Source organism: Staurois parvus, unplaced genomic scaffold, assembly GCF_062004578.1.
Source record: "Staurois parvus isolate SC_StPar_1 unplaced genomic scaffold, SC_StPar_1.0 ptg000133l, whole genome shotgun sequence".
Lineage (NCBI taxonomy): Eukaryota > Metazoa > Chordata > Amphibia > Anura > Ranidae > Staurois > Staurois parvus.
This window is the reverse complement of record NW_028317929.1, coordinates 12,169,799-12,197,703: the sequence shown is the minus strand read 5'-3', so window position 1 is coordinate 12,197,703 and position 27,905 is coordinate 12,169,799. Positions and strand designations below refer to the sequence as shown.

The 27,905-nt window shown below is 40.7% G+C and overlaps 1 protein-coding gene across 2 annotated transcripts in view; it reads right to left on the bottom strand.

Annotated features, from left to right (window-relative positions):
- The window catches only part of NR3C1 (nuclear receptor subfamily 3 group C member 1), a 239,869-nt gene extending 212,690 nt beyond the window's left edge, over positions 1–27,179 (bottom strand). The window contains exons 1-2 of one of the 2 annotated variants that reach the window (XM_089673025.1): positions 26,957–27,179; positions 23,171–24,355 (exon numbers count right to left, since the gene is read on the bottom strand). In XM_089673025.1, the coding sequence (XP_089529151.1) occupies positions 23,171–24,342 (1,172 nt within the window). In that variant the 5' untranslated portion in view covers positions 24,343–24,355; positions 26,957–27,179. Of the gene's footprint in view, positions 1–23,170; positions 24,356–25,815; positions 26,042–26,956 lie in introns of those variants that run through there. The other variant, XM_089673026.1, reaches the window with a different exon arrangement.
- Between the last annotated feature and the right edge of the window lie 726 nt (positions 27,180–27,905).

The following is a 27,905-nucleotide window of genomic DNA, read 5'->3' as shown; positions in this document are numbered from 1 at the left end:
TGACAGGGGAGCCAATGAAAACTCTAAAGAGTAACTCCACTTTTGTTGAGAAAAAACCCCCAAAACATTACCCTTTGCGTGATCAATGTACACTGCAGAGATTTTAACAAACTTTGTTGCAGACTCCTACCTATGGGTATTCTGAAGAAATCATTACTACAAGTACTTCTATAACTTGTGTCATAATGTGTATGGTATATTATTTTTTCTTATTTACAGTTTTTGTTCCCACAAAAGTTTGAACAAAAATGCACTTATAACTGAATGCTGCAACACTTATTTTGAATGGTAGGCCACAGTGCTACTTGAAATGTATTTTGTATTTCAAAACGCAACTAGAAGTCCCTAAATGTCTTGCGTCAGCCACCTGTAATGCCCTGCACACCAGCATTCAGACTAGTAGAGGGAGGGTCCACACTAGGAACCAATCAGGCTTTGTAACAAGTACACATGCTAATAGAAAGCACTCTTTCAAGAGAACTACTCAGAAAAGAGTAAGCAAAGGGGTGACCTAATCAGTGTTCTAGTATTTGTCTGATCACCAGACTGCTACTGCCATAGTGGTTAAGAATCAGGCTGTGCTGTCTGGCAGGGGAGCTTAGATCACAAACCTGGCTGTACAGAATTACAAATCTTTTGACAGGTAGACCAACTATAATCTATCTAGTTTTGCAGTATATTTAGCTGTGTGCCAGGAGTACTCAGTGGTCCACTGGTTCCTTGGTAACTAAATGAGAGAAACTGTCTAAATACCAACATAGAAAAACTGTTAGTAGCTTTCCCATTCAATAACACATACAAATAACTAACCGTGAAAACCATTAAATAAATATCAGTAAAAAGTATAAATAACTGCAGTTCTAGAAGGTAGTATATGTACTGCATTTCTAACAGGGGGGCCACTCTGATACAAAAAAAGGACCCAATGACAGGATTTGTATTGAGTGAACATTCAGAAATGCAGCTACCATTGGGGCTAAGTGTTTTAAAAACAAGGGTCAATGTAATATAGTTTGTTAAGCCAAGGGTAGAATAATCTAGTAAGGTTGTCAAGAGCTGGTGGCCTCTGAAACCAGTAGGGAATTCTGTAAAAAAAACACATTGCGATATTTAATTTAATGCTCCACTGGTGTGTGCCAATGGTTTAGGAAGGTGGAAGCGAGCAATAAAATGTAAAGAAAAACTAAGAATTGACTAAGCATCACTCAAAATGGAACATTTGTAAATTCAATTCTCTTCTGAATGTGGAGCATTTGAGGACATCAGCTGGAGAAAATATATATTCCATACCTACTGAGAAGTTTATAGGAGTATTTCACAACCATTGTTAAATACACATTCTGTCTCAGGATGGAGAAAAAAAATAAAAAAGTCAAATTAAAAGGTAAACCCATTTCTGGGCTTAACAATCACTAGGAACGAATGTAACAGACGGTAGAAAAGTGCCAATTACTTGCCATTACTAGTGTTTAATTTCATTCTTAAAATATCACAGAATAATCATCTACCTAAGAAGTTGGATAAACGTTTACATTTCTGTAATAATAATGCTGTAAAAATCACTAATAATTAAATTAAATTTTTTCCAACTTTATCTTGTGCCAGAGCAGCTAATATGCAGCCCAGTAACCAAACACTCAAAAGTTATGTCTGTGACTACTTCTAAAATGTAAAGTGGTTGTAAATAAACCTCAGACATGAAATATGAACAAAGCATAGCCCTCTATAGTGTGTACTTGTCTCAGTTAAGAGCACTAAAGTGTTGATAAACCCCCAACAGTAAGATCAGTCTGTATATGCAGTAAAGCATGCTTGTTATACCCACTGTGGAACCTAAGGGGTTAATCGTCTACATTGTGTAAAAACGCAGTTTGATCCTGACTTCTCTGATCCTCCCCCCAGTGCCCCCTTCTTATCTCCTGATAAGGCAAATCATGTGTCCATTCCAGCAGGGTCCAGGTACAGCCTCCAAAGCTTTTTACACAATGCAGAAGATTAACACCTTAGATTCCATAGTGAGTATAACAAGCATGCTTTACTGCATATACAGACTGATTTTACTACTGTGGGTTTAATAACACTTTAAACATTACTGCATTAAGATGGTTACAGCAGGAAATTTAATAGCAACCAACTGTGAGGTAGCTCCCAGTGCTTCAGCCCAAGCAGTCTTTAGAGACTGGGTCACATCAGAGGCTGTGCAACAGCTCTGGACCCGGAGAGCCAACTGTATCTAACTCAATACTCAAAAGTCTAAAAAGCTCCATAATGCAGAGCCTGGTGCCTGAAGGTCACAACCCAAGCTAGCCCTGCAATCTTCCATTCCAGCAGGGTCCAGGATAATCTGGATAACTGCTGTGTAGAGACTAGATCAAGCAGCAATTCTCAAGTCTTGATTGAAGTTAATGAAGAAAAGATATCTACAGTATATTGAACATCTTGGTTGAAGAAAAATAAAATGAAACAGTCAAAATAAAAAGTCTAGCATACATTTTGTTAGTCTTCTTCTCAGCAGAGCTGGGGAAAAGGTGTCCAACCTTGGTGTCCAACCTATGGTTGGAGGTGAGGTTATACCTTTTTTGTTTGCCAGTGTCTCAAACTCCTGTAGGTGTTAGTATAACCCAGTGTTTCTCAATTCCAGTCCTCATGGACCCCCAACAGGTCATGTTTTCAGGATTTCCATTATTTTGCACAGGTGATTTGATCAGTTTCACTGCCTTAGTAATTACCACAGCTGTTTCATCTGAGGGAAATCCTGAAAACATGACCTGTTGGGGGTCCATGAGGACTGGAGTTGAGAAACACTGGTATAACCCAACTGTTTCAGAATTCCCAACATTCCGGTCTCCCTCAATGGACAATAAAGAAATGTAACGACAAAAAAAAAACATTTTTCCCCACACGGCAGTCATGATGGTGAAAACACAGCATATAATATTTCTTTTTCAACAGATGCATTCTAGTTTCAAGCAAACATTTCCTGCATATCAAGACAAAGTAAATCTGAGACACAAAAGCTGATTTATATGATTGAACAGAGAAAAGTGAACTGTGGTAACCACAGAGACCAACCAGTTTTCCTTTTCAGCTTAGGTCTGTGAAGGAGAGGAGAAAATAGACTAGTTGATGTGGTTAACGGACCTATTCTCCTTAGCTGCAGTTTGATCCTCTGTACAGCACTACAGCACAATACTGTCACAATGCTGAATGCTTCAGAACAGGTATGAGAGACTAGAGGGCAGCCAAGACAGCCGTGATCTTGAGTCAGCAGGGGACTACATTTAGCACTGTGTCTTGGGCAGCTTCCCACTCTGCCCTATTGCAATGAAAAGTTGGCAGGCTGCATCAACAAGTCCGCATAAGCACTGGGTTTTCCATGAAGTGTGAGAGCTTGTTCCGTGACTAATTTGTTCATGTGTCTAGAGTAATAAATCATTATGCTGATATATATTTGGGAGCAGGAGTACAAGAAGACTGGATTATTTTACTATAAACACACAACCCTAGTGGGCTGCTTGTAATTCTTTTTACAGAGGGGAAAAAAAAAGGACAAAGTTGTGCGTGCAGAAAGGATTCCAAGAACATTTTACATACATTTATAGGAAAAACAGGTGGATCACAATTTCTTCAGGAAGTTGTGACCAATGGCCCTTAAAGGAGAACTCCATGCGGTAGGAAAGGAGTGCGCAAACCTCACACTCGAAAGTTCTGGGGCCAACAGGCCTGCTACTGCATTTACCTCTACACTGTGTCAGCCCCAGGACAGTATGCAACAAACCTAAAAATTGATTGCTCCTCGAGATACTTTTTCAAGTTGCAAACGCTAATGTGAAATTGCAAACTTATTATGCTATCTACACAACAAATGATGTGAATCCCCAGGTGGCCAGCTCTTGCACAGATCAGACTATACACACATATCCAAATATAAAATGCTCTGAAAATGTCAAAGCCTAAGTCAAAGCTCAATTCCATGTGTATAAATGGAAGAAGTTTTTATAATGTCGACAAAAGTTGTGATATCACAAGAGTTTTCATTTTGGTTGTCTGAGCAGTTTCAATATGATGGGAATGCTTGTTATGAACAATGGGACAGGAAGTGAAGAACAATCTCCCCAATGGGACACAGATAGCAAAAAAAAGAAAACTGGCAGGCGTTATTGCCTTTGTCCACAGGGTCTCATATCAATACAACTTAAAAGTGTTACTAAACCCAAGACCCTGCATTCACAATATCTGAGCTCCCACAGTACAAAGAGCATGGAAATGCAATTATTTTAGTAAATATAAACTGCTAAATACCTTTTCTCATCAGCATTTAGAGCAGTCTTGTGACTTCTATCAGTGTCCAGCAGAACACTGGTTAAAGCTTGTAGGAGGAGTTTTCATTCTTCCCTGATTGTCCTATGAGGCTGCATAAACACCTGGCACTCTGTCTGGAGAACGCTAATTGGCCCTGTGCTGATCGCATGCACTCTCACAAGAAAAAGATACCTCTCTAGCAATACAAACTGAGCATGTGCAAATTGCCCCCAAGACTCTATCAGCAGATGGATTGAGGACAGAAGAAGAAGAGGAGGATCAGAGAAGACAGGATCAAACATCTTTTTTACACAATGCAGAGGATTAACTCCTTAGGTTGCACAGTGAGTATATGAAGCACGCTTTACTACATATACAGACTGATTTTACTGTTGGGGTTTAGTAACACTCTAAATAAAAGAATCTGTTAATTCATATATTTTAACCAATTTTAGCTGTAGCCTTATACAAGTCAGATGGTCCCTTAGCCATGAATGATGTTTTTTCTATTATATAACAACGTTTTTTGGCCAGAAATCATGCTGCAGTAGAAAACAAACAGCTGTCCATAGATGACCACATTTTCTTAGTTTCATTTTTCTGTTAAACAAAACAAAAAAATGACTACACCCAGCTTGCAAAATGTACTGTTTTCATATAACACAGGTATACAAAGACACAACTAATGTGACTTGTGTGGAAATGCTGTCCCAAACAGGGTGTGAGTGCTGAGATGTGTTTTATAGATACAGCAGCCTTAGGGAATGACAACAACAAAACTAAGGTGTCACTAAGGACACACTCACTACACCAGAGGAATCTAGTTCATATCACGTTTCCCACTACATGCTGACTGACTGGCCTACAACGCATGACCCCACAATTACCAGCACTAAAGCTGCTAAACAGTGCTATTCGGAACTTTCCTGTGCCTCCCCCAGGAATACTCATGATCAAGGAAATTAGGGGTCAATTCACTAAGAGTTAAACACTGCATGAATTTTTTAGTTAAAATAACTCATGCGGTAATTATTTCAAAAGTAGTCAATTCACTAAAAAACATGCGTTATTTACCAAATGCACTCAAAATGTATGTTTTGCGATATTTATCACTTATATTTTGCGTTATTATTGGTGTTGTTTTTTCATTTTTTTATTTTTTTGCACGCTAACATTGCACCGGAATGCACACAGCAATACTATAAAACATTGTAGTGTGCTTTCATTCACAAAATGATTGTCCTCTGATGAAACGTTACAATTTATTTCTCATTCCTGAGCTCAGAAAAGAACATTTTTACACTGATACATTGTATACTTTTCACTTTCTGGCCAGTGCAGAGTTCCTCTAATGCCCGTACACACGATAAGAATATCGGACGAACGATCGGCCGGCCATTTTTTTTCGCCTGCTAGTCTCACATCGAAAGGGAAAAGGTTACTAAAGATACGAAAATTCTCCTTTGAATGAAAAAAAATTCGAAAGTGATGTCATGTATTGCGTTGTATTTGTATTGTATTTTCAGATGACTACTGTACTGATTAAATGAAAATCGTGCAATCTGGTGTTGTACGAAAAAACTTTTTGCGCTGGTCCCTTCGGATATTGCCGTACGAATTGTCGTGATCGGCTCTCGAAAGCTGTGTACTGACGATCCGATTATCGGACAATCGGTCCTCGTACAAAAATTTTCGTACAATTTTCTTATAGTGTGTACGAGGCATAAGGCTCCATGCACACGGGGCGTTTTAATAACGCTGGTAACGTTAGCTGTGTAAAGTCACATTCAAAACTTGAGTTTTTCGGCATTTTTGCATTAGCGTTTAGCAGCGTTTTTTCACGTTTACATTTTTAGCGGGGTTTTTTTACCCCCCAATTTTTATCTGCTCAAAAAAAGTCCAAAAACACTGGTTTGCTGAGATCTGCCGCATTTTTTTCAGCATTAGAGTGTTTTTACAGCTAAAAAACTCTAGAAACCCACTAGTTCTGAGGGTTTTTTCCAGGCAAAAAACGACCCTACCAAAAATGCGGATTACAGCCTGTGTGCATGGACACATAGGATAACATGCTGGGGAGTTTACTAGCTGTAGGAAAAAAACATCAAAAGCCAAAAACAGCAGCTGTAAAAACATCAAGTGTGCATGAGGACTAATTGTTATTTTACTAACACCAGCAAACACCTGGGGATAAATAACGAATGTTGTTTTTAATGAATTGACTAATGATTTATCTCTTTTTTTTTTTGCGGTATTTATCTCACTATTTTAACACGTGCAGTATTTACCTCACATTCGATATTTTACTTTGATGAACTGACTCTTGTCTCATGTTATAATTTATGCAAATGTGTCACGTGACTGTGTTATCGCATGCCATAACCTTTAGTGAATTTACACCTATATTAGCTAAATAATTTAAAAATTATTTAAAAATAATTCCACCATGAGTTAAGGAGTAATGTGTTTTGTTTTTTTGATGTTTTTCTTTTGTTTTATAGTCCATTGGGTAGAATGGTGATGGATTAGAATTCCTGTCAGTTTTTTTTACTGCAATCTAACTTTCAGAGATTCACCTTCTTTATATGTCCTAACATTCACTGTCGCTGGGACTAAAGTAGGTGAAAATCCAAATTAAAAAAGTGTACTATAATGTCCATAATGTTAAAAATTCCCAATCTCATATACTAGAAGATAAAAAAATGCATCTGTTCTAATGAAAATAAAAGACTTGAGTTAGTTATACATAAAGACATTATTACTACAAAATCAAAAAAGAGCACATACGGCTCAATCCACAAAACTTTACCGAAGGATCTTACTGTTAGCAATGCGACTTTAAGTTTCAAAGCTCAAAGGACTGAGATAAAAATAATAACCATCACTTGTTAGAAAATGTAAAAAAGCAGAAACACACTTCCAAACTTAGTATGTCTGGCGTCATGCCTTGGTTTATCATTTTACTAAAGCATATGCCAAGGCAAAAAAACAAAACAAAACCAACATATTTTGTACATCAATGCAATACATGCACATTTCCCCATGTTTTGCCATTTACACTCGACTAAGCTCCGATCCTATGCGTCTAAACGGGAGAGGTTGGATCCTCTTGAATTTTTTCTTCTTTAGTGGATTGAATCAGACCAGGAAGTAGACGTTTACACCCGCCTGTCCATAACAGGGGAATGGACCATCTGATCAGATCAGTCTGAAAAACTGACAGGCGGACCTGATTGGACCCACCATGTGAAGGGGCCTTAGAGTCTCTATCTGATTTTTAAAAACGTTGTCAAGAATCTTCTTAACACAAGCAGGCAGGGAGGGGATGGCAGTGGAGTGGGAAAAGGATGTGAATTTATGTTCTCTCTCTTTCAATAGTGTGTGACATTTGAGCCACTGTTGTCTGCAAACTACAGGCATTTTTAACCACTTCCCGACCGGCCGTTGCATATAAACGGCCGGACGGTGGCAGTGCAGGGTCGGGTGGCCGTTTATAAACGGCCTCCCCGCACCCTGCTTGTGCGCGCTCCCTAGGAGAGCGCAGCACTGCGATCCGGTGCCCTCCGGACACAGTGAAACACCGATCGTCGAGGTCCCGATCATGTGATCACTGATTGGCCAATCAGTGATCACATGCAAAGTAGTAAGCAAGATGTCACTTGTGACATCATTGCTTACTACGTGTGAAATCTGTGAATGATCACAGAGGTCACATGGTACAAGCCTATTCACAACAGGCTTGTACCATGTGACAAGCTGTGACCAATCACAGCGTACTTCTCAATGAGTGCAAGAATGCACACAGAGAGAAAGAGAAATGATTGCTTTTACATCCTATATGGGTGTAAAAGCAATGTGTAAAAAAAAAAAATCTTCATCACCCCCCACAAGTAGTACAGTGTCACCATGGTGACACTGTACTGCTAGGGTGACAGTATGTAAAAAAAAAAAAAAAATAATAATATAAAAAAATAAAATAAAAATGTAAAAAAAAAAAAGTTTAAAAATTATAATTTTTAATTATAAACTAATTTGGATTTTTTTTTTTTTACTAAAAAGATAACGGAATAAATTTTGGCAAAGATTTATGATGAAATATTATTTATTTGCAAAATTTTATAAAAAAACACTTTTTTTCAAAATTTTTGGACTTTTTCATTTACATAGCAAAAAAAATAAAAATCCCAGCAGTGAATAAATACCACCAAAATAAAGCTTTATCTGTCTCAAAAAAATGGTAAAAAATTCATTTGGGTACAGTGTTGCATGACCGCGCAATTGTCATTCAAAGTGTGATAGCGCTGAAAGCTGAAAATTGGCCTGGTCAGGAAGGGGGTAAAAGTGTCCGGTCTGGAAGTGGTTAATAGTAATCTAAGGATTTAATAGAGTAGCTAAGGATAGCCTAGAAAACACCTAAAAAGAAGCCCCAGCTCCATCTGCTGGCTGGATATAAAATATAGATGCTCGTTTGGCTACTCATATACTGTATTGTACAATGAATTTAGGAATTACATCTTTGCAGAGGTTCCTTAGCATGTGAGTGCGTGTTATCAAACGTGTCATAAATCCATTATGACGTGGTTTCTACATAACTGCATATCAACACAATGTCGCATAGGATAATGTCACACGTGTTCTATTAATCCTCAACAGGTTAAAGCAAAGTAACAATTATTGCTTACAATTAAGTGAGTCATAAGTAACGCAGAAAGAAAAAGGACTTCTGCTTTCATTATCCGGACACACAAGGCATGCAAGTCATTCAAGTCACTGCCTTCTCCTCTGTGACATCGTTTGCTTGTCAGGTTCAAAGCTGCACAGAGGTTATTCAATTGCCTAAAATACCAGTTAGCTCAAAATAGAGATTTTTACTTTTTGCCAGTAGTCTGTGACCACTGTTCTTTTATACGAGTTCGGTGGTTCATTGCAAGTTTTGGATCTATAAAATGATTCATTTATGCTCTTTGGAAGCCCATGAACAGACAAAAGGAGGGTAGAGCCAGAGGTACGTGTATGAACTTTAATTTGTACTGACAGGAGGCTGGACTGGCAGATCCCACACTAGGTAGTATAGTATGACATGGAAGGTTTTGGCAACCAACAAGGGACTTCAATAAAAATGAACAACGCTTAGCAAGGAAGGTGGGCCATTACACTCCTGCAATATTGTCATGTTTCTATGCCACTTGACTTTTAATATGTACTGAGTGCAGTTTCACTTTAGCAATACTTTGCTGTCATAGTGACAGTAGAAGGCGGTAGATATGCCTGAAGGGTCTTACAACATCTGTCCATTATGATATTTAAAATGGCATTTAACTTTTATCTGTACGATATTTAGTTGCTAGTTCATCTAAGTATGGCTTGACCTTTTCATTCTGCGGAGCATACTACATTTACAATTGCTAAAAGATGAAATCCAATCAATACTCTTTGTTCTGTTACCAAATAAATTCCATTGCATTTATCGCTTGTACTGCATCAGATTATCATCTAAACCTCGGGTGTCAAACTGGAGGCCCTCCAGCTGTTGCCAAACTACAAGTCCCATGAGGCATTGCATGATTAACAGTTATAAGCATGACTCCCAAAGGCAGAGGCATGATGGGACTTGTAGTTTTGCAATAGCTGGAGGGCCACCAGTTTGACACCCCTGACCTTTATAAACCTAAACACCAAAGTAAAAATGGAGTAATATGCATTTGGGTCCAAACAGAATGCAAACAAGCCACTAACTAGGCAGCTCTTAATTGGAAACAGATAAATATATAATCATACACCAATCAATTAATAAATCTAACAGATTAATAGAGGTGATTAACTGATTAGGACAAGTGGTTTCTGATCAGATTGCAAATGAACGTAGGAACCTATGCACAGGCCAACTATTGCAAAAAGTAGGCCATTTCACAGTTAAACTGATAATTATTAACCACTGTACAAGTACAAAAAATCCAAATTTCCTATCAATATTTGCTTAGCAATCAAACAGGAAGGATGGGAAGTCCAAAATTGCAATGATCTCCATTTCTACTCTTTACAGTCTTCATACAACCACTTCTATTATCATCACATTAAGATCTACTGGTTCTGGCCATATGGATGCCTAGCCAAAATCAATTAAAAAGTTTGAGCCAAGGCTGGAAAGGCAATGGCAATGTTACACTTTAAAGCCACACTTTACTCTTAAAGTGATACTAAACACACACACTGGGGTACATTTACTAAAACTGGTGCACTCAGAATCTGGTACAGCTGTGCATGGTAGCCAATCAGCTTCTTAAGTTCAGCTTGTTCAGCTAAGCTTTCTCAATAAAACCTGAAAGCTGATTGCTTTCTATGCAGAGCTGCACCAGATTTTGCACTCTCCAGTTTTAGTAAATAACCCACACTGTTTAATTTACTTTGTCCCTTTCCTTTCTGTATGTGGATAATGGCACTATAATTATTTTAATATAAAAAAAAATCTAAGTACTTTTTTTCCCTAATCAAAATACAGCTGTCACGTGACCCAGCTCTTTCCCAGCCTGTCTGCAGGGAAACAGTGGCAGAAGGAGCTTCTAGCCCTTGGCCACTGGTCACATGCTCAAAATAAAAAACAGACTTTAGGATACAGAATAAAAGTAAATTATTAATATCAATAAACTGTTTTAAATCGTCTTACAAATATATTTTTGAAAATTAATCTTTATTATTTTTTCACAATAAAATGGTGTGGGTGGATTTCTGCCAATCACAGACTGTGTCACGCACCTCCAGCTTGTGCCTTAGAATAACAGGGAGGTGAAGCCTCCATCAATCAAGATAGAATATCACACCCCTATTGTGTTTAGCTGGTTAGTGGCCATGGAGGAGGAGAGGGAGTGGGCTGTAATTTACCACTGTGCAGTAGCTGCCAACACTGCTCTGCAAAATCCCAAACTGCATTGGAGACATGGACAGAAGGTGCAGACAGAACAGGAGGATTAACCAGATTTTTTGCAGAATACAGAAAATGAATCCCATAGTGAATGGATGAGTATGAACAGCATGTAATGCAGAAGTTATTCATAGTTGTTTTATGATGTGGGTTTAATGTCACTTTAACCACTTGCCGACTGCGCTATAGCTGAAAGACGGCTACAGAACAGTCGGCCAGTTCTGTGAGGGCGTCCATGGATGTCCTCCCAGAACCCTGCCCCTGGGGTGTGCATTGGGCACGCTCAGTGACGGCTGTTTCCTTTGGACACAGTTGGTCACAGGTTGGGGTAAAGGGCCAATCACAGTGGCCCTTTACCATGTGATCAGCTGTGTCCGTCCAATCACAGCTGACCACATGTAAACAGACTTGCTGGTTAACAGTAGTCATTTCCTCACACACTGTCTGTGTGATGAAAGGAAAGCCGATAACCGGTAAGACTGTTAGTGCATTGTTTACACTGATCATCAGTGCCATGATTATCAGTACAGTCCCATCAGTGTCAATCAGTGCCCATCAGTGCCTTCTCATGAGTGCCCATCAGTGAAGAAGAAAAATTACTTATTTGCAAAATCTTATAACAGAAACTAAGAAACAAGTTTTTTCAAAATGTTCGGTCTTTTTTCGTTTTTATAGCAAAGAAAAAAAACAGTGGTGATTAAATACTACCAAAAGAAAGCTCCATCTGTCTAAAAAAGAATGATAAAAATTTTATATGGGTACAATGTTGCATGACCATGCAATTGTCATTCAAAGTGCAACAGTGCTGAAGGAAGGCAGGAAAGGGGTGAAAGTACCTGGTATTGAAGTGGTTAATGAAAAAAAGCTTCCATTCTGGAATTTTCCAGAATACATGGAATGAATGGCATTATTTGTATAGGCAAGGTGTTCTGAGAAATCACAGTAAATTTGCTTTCAACCCTTTTCTGCAGGGACATCAGTTGGATGTGCACTTTTTATACTAATTTCTCCTGCACACAGCAAGTGCAATTGGTAAAACATCCTCTTTAGTTTTGTAGGTGAGAAACAATCCCAGCTCGCTTGCGTGTGAGTGACTCTGTAGTAATAAAAAAGAAAGCATATGCTAAGCCCACCTTTTTGCCCCCCTCTGCCTGACTCAACATGGCACTAGCTGAAGGTTGCAATTCAAAAGTGGTTGCACGGCCAACAGATGGAGACAAAAAGACTGCAGTAAGTAAATTCCCGTATTGAGGCATTTTTAACCCTTTGAGGACCATAAGATTATGGAATGCCAAAAGAATCAATTTTTTGTTTTTAAAGTTCGTACACTTCAGTTGCTGTAACTAAGCCATTTCATGAAATAATTGGCAAAAAGCTAGATCCATTTGTTGATAAGAACTAATATTTTGACTCAAACCAAAAAAAAAAAAGTATTTCAAGTTCTTAATCAGATGATACAGGTAATTAAAAACATGGGACAAATACGACCCTTGGTCCTCAAAGGGTTAAGGAGGAATTGTGGAAGCCAATTTCTAACAACTGAAAGAGAGCTATTTTAGTTTTTCTGTAGTCTAAGAGCCCTAAACAAATGGAAATTTTTATGCCTAGAGATCAATAAAATACACTATTAGCTTTCAGTTCGTAATCATGCCATTACGTAGAGGCTCAAAAACATAATTGTAACTGTTCCCATGGCATCGTCTCTATATTTAGTGGAAAATATATCTCAAATCAGATTGTCACTAGACCTACACTTCCTTAGGTGATGGGAATGCTTTAGTAAGCAAATGATTGCTTACTGCCACTCCTTTAAAATTCTCATAACAGCCAAGAGAAAAAAAAATAATAGCTATCTGAAGCATTACACGTGTTATGTACACGCTTCGGGCACTAGGCAATTTCAGTGTTTGGGTCCAAAGTACACTGTCAGCTGCAATTCACCCAACCAGAAGAAGAAATACAATATTCTGATATACACTGTGATACAGCTCTGAAAATCTGCCATTTACAGTTTTCATTCCTATTTACAAATTATGACCTCAAAACATACAAGCAAATGTTATTTCTAAATGTCATTGTAGTCCATGCAGCACAGTACAGGAAAACAATGTTAATTCATTGTGAGTAGTAGAAGCATAAACAAAAAGACTATGGGGGCCATTCAATATGGCATTCACGACACATTTCTGGCAGTGTATATGTGGTTGGAAGTCTTGCCCCAAATTCATGAAAACCCTGCAACATATTCATTGTTCGTATCAACTCATGTGACAAATTTAAGTCGTTCGTACATGCAACACTTTCTGGTCCCATTCATACCATCACTGCTACCCAGCACAATCCAAAAACAAAGCAAATTTGTCTTGTTTCGTAAGGTGTCAGTTTGCACCATTGCAATGTGCTGGTGTGCGCTAAGAATAAGGACCACATACGTTTATCAGTACGATCATCAGTATGAAGTACTTTTTTTCAGTACAGCAGGCTGTGATGGAAACCACCGCATCCCAACACGGCTGTGTGAATAAAAGCGTAATAAAATGACACCTGTGACATTTCAAATAAAGCAGAACTTCACTCTCTCAATCAATATTGACTATTTTTAATCCTTATGCTGCTAGCATTAGTAAATAGATAGGAAAGTATATTATATTTACACATTTAAACTTTTTTCACATTTTTTTCAGTTCCATTCTAGTTTTCATGGCTAGGCCAATCATGTCATACATATTTATTTATTTCAGGTGCTTATATAGCGCCGTCAATTTACGCAGCGCTTTACCTGCCTGGAGTTTGCATGTTCTCCCTGTGCCTGCATGGGTTTCCTCCAGGTACTCCGGTTTCCTCCCACACTCCAAAGACATGCTGGTAGGTGCATTGGATCGTGTCTAAATTGGCCCTAGTATGTGTAAGTATGAATGTGAGTTAGGGACCTTAGATTGTACACCCCTTGAGGGTTAGGGAATGATGTGAATGTACAATATATATGTAAAGCACTGTGTAAATTGATGGCGCTATATAAGTACCTGAAATAAATAAATAAATATTGTACATTCACATCATTCCCTAACCCTCAAGGAGCGTACAATCTAAAGTCCCTAACTCACATTCATACCTACACATACTAGGGCCAATTTAGACAGGATCCAATTAACCTACCAGCATGTCTTTGGAGTGTGGAAGGAAACCAGAGTACCCGGAGGAAACCCACACAGTCACAGGGAGAACATGCAAACTCCAGGCAGGTGGTGCCGCGGTTGGGATTCGAACCAACGACCCTAGTACTGCCAGGCGAAAGTGCTAACTATTTAGCCACTGTGCTGCCCAATACATCTCAGAAGTCTTTAGGAGGGAAGGGGAAGTTTTCTTAGAAAAGCACGCCCTGCTACCTTTGTGCCAGAGCTAAGGAAGTAAATACTACATGAATCATCTGCCCTTACTCAAGATGGCCATGGCCAGAAATGCTAGGGGGTGTTTTGTTTTTCAAAGTGATTTTACAGCAAAATAAAGCATGGAGACATGGATGGATGGGGAAGTTTGCTCTGAATATTAAAAATGAATTAATAGCATTTTTGGTTTGTGGTGCTCAGATACAGTGTAGTTCTGCTGTAAGGGCTAACAAAAAAAATGAAACAAAAGAATAAAAGTGCAAGTGCCAGGATCAGGACCAGGATCCTAACGCACACCAGCAGCTGTGCATTCAAATGCATCTGCTGGGGTGAATCAGCCTTGAGCCTAGATTCACATATGTGCGTGTGAATGCTGCAGGCACAGCAACCTATTCTGAATGGGCAGCTGTACCCACAAGAAATACGGAGAAAGAAGTCCCCATCCCTTTTTTTTTAAAAAAAAGCATGTGCAGGTGCTGATGTGGGGGAGTTCCACTAAAATCTACACGCACCCCTATGCGTCTATAAGGGCTCGTTCACACTTGGCTGTTTTACCAACGCTTGCCAAACGCCCCTATAGTGTTTGGCAAGCGTTGGTCCGGCGTTTGTGGGGCGTTATTAACGCTCGGCAAACGCCGCATGCGCGGTTTAGTGGCGGTTGCTAGGCGTTTGCCGAGCGTTAATAACGCCCCACAAATGCCTATAATACAGTTTGAGTGGTGTTACCGCTCCGCAAACGCCCCGCAAACGCGTCGCAACCGCACCGTAAACGCCGGCCGGGCGTTTGCGGAGCGGCACCATAGACGAGAATAGGAGGCTTCAAAGCCTCCTGACTCGACCAGAGGCGTCCGTTTTGCCGCGACGCAACGCGACGCGACGCAAACGCTCCCGTTAGAACAGCACCATGTGCTGTAATGTGCAGAATTGGCAGAGGCGTTTGGGAAGCGGTAAAAACGCTTCCCAAACGCCTCTCTGCCGCCTGCACACAAGGCTAGTGTGAACGTAGCCTTAAAGAGCAGCGTATTTCTGAGTCAGGAATGCACGCAATTATGCTCTCATTCCCAAGCTACACATATGTGAACCTAGGCTTACTGTAAGTTGCTATGTTGCATAAAGAAACACTACCATATCAGTGATAAAAAAAAAGTGGTGTAAATGAGACCTCTTCCATTTTGGAGTAAATTTTAGATTGTGTCCTGTAACGTTGCTTGTCGTAAAAAGTGAAAAATTAAAGAAAAAAAAAATGCCTGCAAAAGAAAACTTTAAATACTTCCTGCCCTGCCACCCGGATCTTTACTCTCTGGAAAAGCTATGCCCATCCATAGGATCTTTTGCATCTGTGTCTAATACAGAAGTCCTTCAATGTGTGCTGTGGATCCATCCATTAGCCCCTATATCACTACAGAACACAGTAACGATGTAGGGACTATAGAATGTAGGATGTAGAACATAGGGCCTGTAGAATCTAAAAAAGCAGCAAGGGGCCAGACATGTGACACACCAGGAAGGGTGTTGAATGCAGAAAATTCCTTGAACAGCATCAAGAGAAAAGCTCAGAGGCAGCAGGAAAGGAAAGTATTAAAGTGGCTGTAAACTTCAGACATGAAATATGAACAAAGCATATCCCTCTATAGTGTGAACATGTCTATATACAAAGTACCAAGTGTCATTTCTGTCTGTTGCTTCGTTCTATCAGCATGAATCACTTCTGAAAAGTTTTCCTGACACCAAGAAAAAAAGTGGTGACGGAGGAGGGACCTCTAGCAGATTGACAACCTCAGCTCTGATCCTGTGTGCTCTGTGGAGAGAGGCATGTCTCTTCCCTCCAGTCAGCTCTCAGAACTCTCCTCACTGAGCCCTGCAGTGTGTTATTTCAGCTCTCCGCCCCCTTTTTTCTGACAATCAGACAAGCTGTATAAATCCTGGACTTTGAATGAATGTAGAGAAGAAAAGACAGACAGGTACAACTGATGTACTTATGTAGGAGAATTTGTATAATCTCCGTGTATCACCAGAGGCCAGTCATTTCACTGGGTATATGTAAAGGTTTACAACCACTTTAAAAAGTCTTCCATTGCAGGGACCTCTTTTTCTATTTTTTTTATTTTATTTTGTTTTAAGTCGTCAGTGTAAATTTAAAAAAAATCTGTCCTGACAAATATGGAGGCTGTTATTATTGGTCATCTCCTCAAAAATTCTAACGAGCTGGCTGTCGTGCTGATCCCCTTCTATCTTTCAATTACATCATACTTATTTCAGGTGAATGAATAAAAACATTGAAGACCTTCAAGAGAATGTAGCAACGAGCATTTTCGGAATATTGTCACTTTTAGCTGTATTTCTCTTGATGACTTCATTTAAGAGTAAAAGCAATCATCTGCAGTCATGAACATAAAAGCGCCCCTTTGTGGTGCCTTGTACAGTCAAGTCGGAAATTGCACTCTGCATGATTTCAGTCTCACACCATATATATGCCTTCCAGCAGTTTCACCAACTGCATTCCATAGAGACACTGAGCAATCATATTTTCCAGCAGGAAATAGGAGATACAAATGTACTCATTAGTAACGCTTTTACATTAATTAGTTCAATTGTTATTCTGTACAGCAAACTGACAACATGACCTGTTAGTGGTAATCGTGAACATAGGAAACATTACCGTACACATTACATTTTATCAAAGCCCAACTCCATATAAATGAAAAATTATCCCTTGCAGTGGGGCAGTAGGATTCATTTTTTGTCTAGGGGAACAATAAAATTAAATACACTTACCCAATCCTCTGCTCCTCCCTGCAGCTAGACTGGTCCCCACAGCTTTCATGCTTCACCAGGCTAGGGTTCTGAGGTCCTCAAGCCCGGAGCAGAGTCCATAGCCCTGCACAGGACCTGAGGAAGTTGAGGGACAGTCCACTGACGGATTGTGGGGGAGCAAAATATCACATAATTAAAAGTTTCTCCTATCCCTTAGATCAGGGTCTCCAAACTTTCTAAACAAAAGGGCCAATTTATTGTTCTTGGGGGGCTGGACTGTGGCCAGTAGGAGAAGACAATGTCCTGGCATCAGTGGGAGTAAACAGTGACCCATTGTTGATATTGGGGGGTATAGTGCTCCATCAGTGGTATCAATGGGAGGAACAGTGCCCCATCGTTGGTGTATAGTGGGAGGAATAATGCCCCATCGTTGGTGTCAATGGGAGGAATAATGCCCCATCGTTGGTGTCAATGGGAGGAATAATGCCCCATCGTTGGTGTCAATGGGAGGAATAATGCCCCATCGTTGGTGTCAATGGGAGGAATAATGCCCCATCGTTGGTGTCATAGGAGGAATAGTTCCCCATCGTTGGTGTCAGTGGGAGGAATAGTACCCCTTCATAGGTGTCAATGGGAGGAATAGTGCTTCATAATTGTTATAAATAGATGGAATAGTGCCTCATCATTGGTATCAATAGTAGGAATAGTGTCCTTTTGTTGGTGTCAGTGGCAGGAACTATGCCCCAATGTTGCTGACAGTGGGGGGAATAATGCTGTTGGGACCACATAAAAGCAAGCAAACGGCCACATCCGGCCCCCGGGCCACAGTTTGGAGACCACTGTCCAAGACAAAACGTGCTATAAACCCTGCCGTGTGGGCAATGCCATGCTGCAAGGGATCATTTTTCTAATCTGCCTGGAGTTGGGCTTTAAGGCTAGGTTTATACTCGTGCATCTGCATTTTCACGTGTTTTTCATGCACTTACTCTGAAGTCTGCATTTACACAGGCGACTAGTGAAGCCACTTCTGCCTGCACACTTCAATGACAGCTCAGCAGCAGGGGTTGTGGCTACCTGCCCAGCCAGTAATTACCAACGGTGATTGCTGGTGGAAGAGCACAATGTGGGTCCAGCAGCAAGCAACGCAGGTAATCGATGGCTGGGTGGACAGCCACAGATAGCTATGACCTTTGCTGACCTGTCATTGAAATGTATAGGGATGGGCAACCACAGCTAGCTGCTCACAGGTCATTGAAAAAGCTGCAGCAATCAGCAGATTCCTGCCACTGTCATTCACACTGGCGCTAGTCACCTGTGCAAAAGTAGAATAAAAAGGAAGATATGTTTAAATTGTCTTGCAGAAAGTTTTTTTTTCTGTTGTTTCATGTTCTCATGTTACAGTTATATTATTTTGCTTGAATCTTTAATAAACTTTCAGTAAATATAGACTATATTAAAGCACAACTCTAGCCAAAAATATCAAACTAAAAATTAAAAGAGCATTAAAAATAATGTAACAAAAACAGCATTGGCAGCAATATTCACCATCAGTCCAACCCCATTAGTTTATTTTTCCCACCACTAGATGTCCTCTTGTCTGATGGCCAGCATCAATCAATCCACTTCCCCCGATCCCAGGTCATTCTGGACCCACCGGAGGCTGCTACTGAACAGTTAAAGAAGACGCAGCACAGAGATGAGCTCATCTCTCTGTCACTGGGTTCTCTCCTTTTATCAGAATGCTTCTCAGCACATGAACTGATAGACTGCTTGTACTGCCGTTTCCTCTCACATACTGATACCAGATCAATATCAGGTACTACCATTGCTTGCATTTAAAAAATACATTCAATGATGTACTAGTGATTACACAGCTGCATTCACCTGTGTATTTTATATCTACTAGACTTCTGCTTTAAATGAATTTACCGTAACTTTATACTCCTTATTTGGGTAAAGAGATCACTAGATTTCATTGGTTTAATAAAATTTCAGCTTGATGAAATCCTTGACAGTGAAAGTGGTTGTCAGTTATTATGCACGTGTGTATGTGTGTTAGCACTGTGAGCACTCAAACTGATATCGCATTAAAAATTCCACTGGGGCATAGACTGAACTATACTCTGTGAAGAGTTTTGCAAAATGCTGGTGGTATATAAAAAAAAAATACATATATTGACCATAGTGAATCCCTGAGCTTATGTGGAACCTTCAACAAACTTCATGTGGTTATCATGGAAATTATCCTAGCAAGCTCTATAAGGCAGAAATTGCTGGGGAATACTGCGGTTAAAGGCATGGAAACATCCATTGAGTAGGGGTGGGACTTTGTGTTGTTAAAATTAAAAGCACCAATTACTTTTTTTTAACTTTATTGAACTGTCACAAAATGGACACTTTGTTCAAGTCTACGCACCATAGTGATGCAGTGGTACAGTGAGTTGACGTAACACAACCCACTTCAATACAGCATTGTGATGTGAATACGGCACATACAAAACAATTGTAGTAGTGCTTAGCTACCTGTTAAGGTGTTTGGAACTTCATATACTGTACTAGAAAGTCACTTAAAGGACTGTGTCTTTATTTTGAAGATAAGGAAATAAGACATAAAATAATAGCAGATTAGTATATCATTATTGTATTATTATAGTATATAATTCCCATAAATGAAACCGTAATTGATTTAAGGCCTTTTTTCAATGCACATTAAGACACATGATATAGTAACTAGCCTATCCACCAGTAACTGCACCTTTGGGAGTGATGGTGTCTACAAATAAACAGAGGAATACAAAGAGTACACACCTGGACAGGGGTGGACTGACAACTCATGGGGCCCCTGGGGAATAGGGGATCAAGGGGCCCCTGTGTCCTTGCCCAAACTCAAAAAAGCCTATGAAAAAGGTACCAGGAGCATCTCATGGGGCCCCCTACTGACCCCAGGCCCTCGGGCAGTGCCAGAGTTTCCAAATGTTCAGTCCGCCCCTGCACCTGGATATACCCACTATTTACAATGAGGAGTGGTTTAAAGCTGTGCAGTCTGGCTAAAGGTTCTCTTAAGGATGCATTCACACCTGAACGATTTTCTGCTTGAAGCATGTAGCTCTAAAACATTGAACAAGCCAAATCCCATTCATTTTGGCCCCGGTTTGAATATGAGAGTTCTGTTCACAAAAGCAAAACACCTGTCACTCAGAAAAGTGCACAAGCTTCTTTTTGGCAGACCACAAGCATTTCTGGCCCCATAGACTTCAAAAGAAATGAGTGAAAATGTGTTACTTGAGCATTTTACGAGCGCTTTGACGCATTTTCTGTTCAAACAGCAGCTCTTCACCCCTAATTTTCTCCCCCTAGTGCTTTCCATGGGCTAAACAAAAACACCTGAAGCTGTAAAACAAATATGCTTTAAAACGCTTGTAATACACTTAAGAAAACGCTCAAAAACTCTCCAATAAGAACACCAGTAAATCTCTATGCCCAGGTGTGAATGCAGCCTTAATGTTTGCGGTGACAGCTGGGAAAACCTTTAGAAGAAAATAAAAACCCTTTTTGTTCTTTTTTAGAACCAAATTTGACAATACACTCAGTTTTTAAGATAAGTCTTTGTTCTTGGTTTCAGTGAAGAAGTCGAAAAGGTGAAACATCTCACATTAAACAGCATCAACTAAAACTTTGCATGAAGCTTTCTACACAAGGACACAAAAGTCTATTTCTGTTTCCCAGTATCTCAGTTACAATATCCATGTGTTAGATCAGTAAAGAACATGTAGAGGGGGACTGATACCCAGGGTCCGCCATCCAGAAAATCAATACAAAAAAAAGACCCACCACATGATTAAAAATCTGTATTATGCAAAACATAAAAAACACAATCCTAGCAGTAAATATTTAACTTGTAAATGCAATGCAAGCAGAATAGCAATGTTTATTATAGTATATTTCACTTGGGGTACAATTAAAGGAAACCTGTCCTAAACGAAAAATGGTGGCTGCTATTGCTAACCTCCTTCTGGAAATGTTAGTTCTCTATCTGCTTTCTGAGATACTGTATGAAGCAAATGCACAGAGCAGAAAAGTAAAATCAAGAAATCTATGTTCTTGCTTCAAAATAGGAAATTTGAGATAGATTAGGGAAAGGTTAAACCTCATGTTAGGTTTTTTGTGCCAACAGTGTCCCATTGGTGGGGATTTCTCTTCATCATTTCCTGTCCTGTAGACACAACAGACAGTGAGAGAAACTCTCGCCTAACAGAGGAAAAACGTCTCTTATGGCTGATTTCCATCAATCCGGTCCATTGAGGGGTGAAATGGAGCTTTGTGAGGTGCGTTGTGTTAACCTGAATGAGCTGGCCAGGCACCATATCAGACCAAAATTTGGACACGTTGGACTTTCTTTCACTTTCAGTACCAATGACAGTGGAGAAAGAGAGAATAGATGTCCTAGCAGGGGCAAAAGTGTTGACAGGCATTCTAACCTCTCACCACTCTAAGGTCAAAGGTGCTTTGGTCTTTGGAAAACAGTTTGTTAGTGCTGCTCCCTTGACCCTGTGCAGAGGGGATTGGCTGGGTTGACAGGTGACAGGCCACATTTAATAACTCCTTTGTCTTCAAAGCCCTTCTGGACTTTCTCTGGGACAGACGACTTGAAGACTGTCAAAGACTATCCAAGATTAAAAGAAAAAAAAAAATTAAAATCTAAAAAAGTTTAGACTTTACACTTTAATGTTTTGAGTCATTGCTGAAAACAGGCTTACAGCTATCAAAGTTAGAGTATAACTCCTGATCTGCATACTTGGTATAGGTCAATAACACAGAAAGCACTTAAGGTATTGGATCAACTTAATAACCAAGAATTTTCAGGAGAGCTTCTGGACATCCTATAATATAGTTTTCTTTTCAGATCACGTTTTTAGACGTTGATTTCCTTTAGCCCTAAAACACCCCAAAGACACCATAAACTTCCTTTCTTTTGTAATAAACCTACACGTCTCTCTTAATGATGCAACTAATTTAGCAATAGAATCTTCCGATATAGCAGAGATGCTGATTTAGAATTTATTCTAAGGGCTGATAGAACCACTTACCAATTGTCAGGTTAGGTGTAATCAATAAAAAAAATATATAATCGCAGAAGATACATTCACAATAACTAAATACAAAGTGCAAGATTTGATGAAAAATAGGCCAAGAATTATAAAGTGCCAACCTGCTGCATAAATATAATACTAAAGGTTGATTTTTAGTAAACTGCAAAGTGGACGTACTAAGTGTATTCTGCCAAAACACTCCTAAAAGAAGCAGCCGGAGAAAGCAAACAGCTCGCTGCACATTTTATATGCAATCTCCCCTGTGTAATATTAACCAATTTTGAAATTAAACCAAGCGACAACATCAATTTGTACCAGAACATTACACTGGAAGTTTACCAGGTAAAAACACCACTCGGGAACTTTAACCTCATCCCTGCTGGGAAGAGTACATGTACAGCAAACACCAAGAACAAAAGACCAAATCTATTCACAACACCATTAAAGTATTTTCTCTTCAAAATTATAAAGATAAACAGAGATAAAAGATGGGCCAAACTTAACCCTGTGATAAACCAGGCAACATTTTACACCACACAGCACACTGGGACACAAGGCTCTCAGCAACTTAAAAACTCAGGCACCCACTGTAAAAATGCCATATGCTATTCAATACATTTACAAAAGTACTTCACCCAAGCACATTTTCATCCAAGCAAAGAAACTGATCAGACAAAATGTACAAAAAAATAAATACATAACACTGGAAAAAAAATATTTACCTTGAATAGCCATTGGAAAACACAGGCCTGCTTTGATAGGTTACATTCCCTGGTGAAGCAATGCTTTCATTCCCAGACCCATGGCACCTATTCCAAGCTTCAGCAATAGAAGGTAGAGGTGGGCCCAAGGTAAAAACTGGCTTCTGATCCATCTGCTGAGAAAGTGGGGAAGTGTTCAAGTCATAGTGGTACATCTGTCCCCCTGAAGTGCTGACACCATGCACAGAGATGGCTGATGTTTTGTTACCAAAGAGGCTAGATCCAGAAAAATGGCCACCACAATAAACGGGACTAAACTTTTCCTGCTTTACTACTCCAGGAGTACACAGCTCTATAAAGTCATCCTTTTCAGTCTTCACTTGAGACATCAGTATTTCAGTACTTGGCAGTACTAAGTCCCCTACATGATCACCTACTTTAGGTGTTTCCTCTTGAAGAATGAGAGGTTTACAGTCTTCATTGACTGAACTTGACCTCAAAAGAAAAGGGTCATCAGTGGTCAGAGGAGATAGCAAGTCAACAGCCTCATCGTCAAATAAAGGGTCCAGTGCCCATGGACTACCCTTTATATCCCTGGGTGACTCTGGGGGCAGATCCAGATCCTGTAAAAGGTCAAAGGTGCTTTGGTCTTTAGAAAACAACTTGTTAGTGCTGCTCCCTTGACCCTGTGCAGAAGGGATTGGCTGAGTTGACAAGTCACATTTGATAACTCCTTTGTCTTCAAGACCCTCCTGCACCTTCTCTGGGACAGATGACTTTGCCTGAAGACTGGCAATGCTCTCTTCGAGCAGCCTGAAGTCAGTTTCTCCAGCTGGGACTCCAAGTTGAGCTTGCTGAGGGTAACCCAGTTCGTTTCCCATTACTTTTGTATCTGGCTCCCCCATATAAAGTCCCATTGAAAGGGAGACTGCCTTGGACAGGTCTGGCTGAGGCACATTACTCAAACCATTAGCTGGATCTGCTGTTATAGCCAGTTCCTGCTGCTGCTGTAGTTGCTGCCGTGTGTCTGGCAGTGAAGCAGGTGGGGTTGGACAAGATGTAGAAATGTTCACACAGGCTCCACCTCTATAGCTTGTAAATAAATCAATCACATTCCCTTTCTTGTCACTGTAATGTGCAGTCTTCACAGCCTGAGATCCATTGGGCGGCTTCAATAGGTCTTTGGGATCCATTGGATACTGATGCCTGAGAGGAGACAGAAAAAAAAAAAAACATGAAAACTTTTACAGAGAACTTAGTTCACCTATGAATTACGTTTAACACAGCGTGACTGACATACTACTCTGCTGAACTGTCACTGCCACAAAGAGCTTGCTATGCAATGTACCACGATGAATAAGTCAACCTAATGAGATTGTCTGCATTCAATGATATTTCCTCTCTGGATTATTTTAACAGGGGATGCTACAAGATGATTTCACTGTGTGGTTTAAAAAAGCAGAATTCATCCTGAAAGACGAAACCTTTTGAAACATTCTCATCCGATTACGTTCAAGCTTATCGTAATCAGAAAAACTATTAGGTAAGTTTGGAAGCTCCTTGTAAACGGTTCCTAAGATGCAAGTTGCCAGGTTCACCTCTAAGGAAAGCACGTCATATGCTCAAGTGACAGTTAACCATTTCAGCACTGGACAGGCGCCTTGCAGACAGTATCATTTTCATTTCTTAATAAAGAAAGATACATAATATACAGTCTCCTCTTCCAATTTAACACTCCTGACTCATACAAAACAGCTTTTGTGTACAGCTACATATTGCTGTGATCCCTGGAAACAACTATACATTGCACGGGATCATTAATACAGGATTTGCAATGCAAATCGCAAACACCCATATTGTGCCTTACAGTTGCACTAGCAGTTGTCATGTCACCCCTGGGTATATGGAATAATAAGGGGTGCTATTAAGTTGGAAAGGGTTGTCTCTTAGTCTGTATACCTTCTTTTTTATCTCTCATACGGTTTTACTTTTTTTTTCATAATAACAGGAACATCACATATTAATATTAAAAACTTACGAAGGAAAAAAAATTATATATATATATATATATATATATATATATATATATATATATATATATATATATATATTTTGGTAACTGCATAAATCTGCTGAGTTTATTCACACACACATTATTTATATATATATATATATATATATATATATATACACATACATACACACACACACATATACATACACACATTGTAACTGCAAAATTCTGCTGAGATTATACACACACACATTTTATATATATATATATATATATATATATATATATATATATATATATATATATTTACATATATACATACACAGTCATGTGTCATATATATGTATGTACACTGCAGGAAGACACCAAAGACACAAATTGCACCCATTGTAGGGTTGGCTTCTGTAGACAGATGGATGGACAGACACACGTGCTTTGAAAGCCAGGAAATGCCCATCTTTATATTATTACCAATAAACAATACACAGACACACATTTATATTGTTAGACAATATGCATACACACATAAATTATTAAACACATCAAAACAAAAAAAAAAAATATAGCTGACATCTAAGACATCATTAAATATTCCAGACACAGCTCAACCACAACACGACTAATTGAAAATAAAGCCCAATTTCAGTTTTACCTCTCAGAGAATAAGGCAAGAAAACAGAATAAAACAGATATGAATCTGAGGACTGCTAATGGAAGTTTCTATTCTGGGAAGAAGTGGGCTGCAAGCTCTTGGGACAAGCTTCTCTGTAACCATGATGAAGCTGAGTCCAAGTCACATTCATCCTCCATCTCAATGTGTGTGCTGCACGATCCATTAGAAGAGACCTTGTTTTCTGAATCGAAGCTGAGCCATCATCACACTGAATGGAGGATATTAGATTCCCCCCCCCCCCCATCTCTCTGTCCTCCCACGTGTAACCATTTCAGCACATGATCCTAGGAGTGAAGTCACAGCAGCCTTCCTCTAGGCCATAGGTGGGCTTATTACACCATAGGCAGCAAAGGCAGAGACTGTCCAATTCAGGGAAGAGGAGGATCAACATGACACACCCACTCCTCCTACGTGACAACCACCAGCTCACCAGCCTCAAGTTGTCATCAGCCCCAGGGGTGGCCTCGCAAGGGTTAAGAGGGCTGCCAGGGAAGAAGGGAGCTATTAATAAAACATAAAGCAATATTGAATATATTACATGACGTCACCAAGTCGCTGGAGCCCCGCCCAATCAGCCCTGCTGTCATGAGAGAGGAAATAAACAGCCTGGCCTCGTCTAATAGGGGCGACCAATGACAGATCCCAAGAAAGTCACCCCCCCTCCCCCTATGATGAGCCCCCTCCCTGCCCGGTCCGATCCCGGGATGGATGGGGGGGGGGGTGAGCTCAGGTCCGCAGGAAGTTGAAGTCCCGGGTTTCATAAGAGGCTGTATTAAAGGAAAAGTTGTGTAGAGGGAGGATTCCTCAGCGGTCCCTGGCATGTGCCCAGTACACACAGCTCCGAGGGCTGACAGCAGATAGTAAGCTCTTAGGTACCCTGGCGGGCAGAGATCCGAGGAATGGGGAGAGCCCGCCGCCCTCCAAAGTTGTGTTCTATCAATGTGACATGAGTGCCCTTCATCAGCCGAGTCACCCCCTCCCCGGCATGTGTGTGCCCCCCACACCACACATAAACAAGTTGTGAGGAAAGGAAGGCGGCTGGACCGCGGGAGGAAGTAAACAGGCGCCGGGGACCCCGCGGCTCAATGTCCTCTCCACACACCCCCTCTCGGATACTTACAGCTGGCGGCCTTCAAGCTCCGGGCATGTCTCCGTGCTCCGTCTGGCTGGATGCCCCCGTGTCGGCTGGCAGCGGCCCGTGTGCGCGGCGCACACAGCAGAGGCGCCCTCGGGGATGGGAGCCGCCTATCCCGGACATGCAGGGAGGAGAGAGACAGAGGGCGGCCGGCGGAGGGGGCTCAGTGCCTGTGTACTGGGAGGGAGCCGACACACAGAGCGGGGAACGCTGCAACCTGTTGGCTGCTGCCGGCAACTACAGCCCCGCTCCGCACACCACTTCCCTTCCTCCTCCTCCGGTCTACGCTCCTCACTCTCTTCTCCTCCGGTCTACGCTCCTCACTCCCTTCTCTTCCATTCTCCGCTCCTCACTCCCTTCTCTTCCAGTCTACGCTCCTCACTCTCTTCTCTTCCAGTCTGCGCTCCTCACTCTCTTCTCTTCCAGTCTGCGCTCCTCACTCTCTTCTCCTCCAGTCTACGCTCCTCACTCTCTTCTCCTCCGGTCTACGCTCCTCACTCCCTTCTCTTCCATTCTCCGCTCCTCACTCTCTTCTCTTCCAGTCTGCGCTCCTCACTCTCTTCTCTTCCGGTCTACGCTCCTCACTCTCTTCTCTTCCAGTCTACGCTCCTCACTCCCTTCTCTTCCATTCTCCGCTCCTCACTCCCTTCTCTTCCAGTCTACGCTCCTCACTCCCTTCTCTTCCAGTCTGCGCTCCTCACTCTCTTCTCTTCCAGTCTGCGCTCCTCACTCTCTTCTCCTCCAGTCTACGCTCCTCACTCTCTTCTCCTCCGGTCTACGCTCCTCACTCTCTTCTCTTCCAGTCTACGCTCCTCACTCCCTTCTCTTCCATTCTCCGCTCCTCACTCCCTTCTCTTCCAGTCTACGCTCCTCACTCCCTTCTCTTCCAGTCTGCGCTCCTCACTCTCTTCTCTTCCAGTCTGCGCTCCTCACT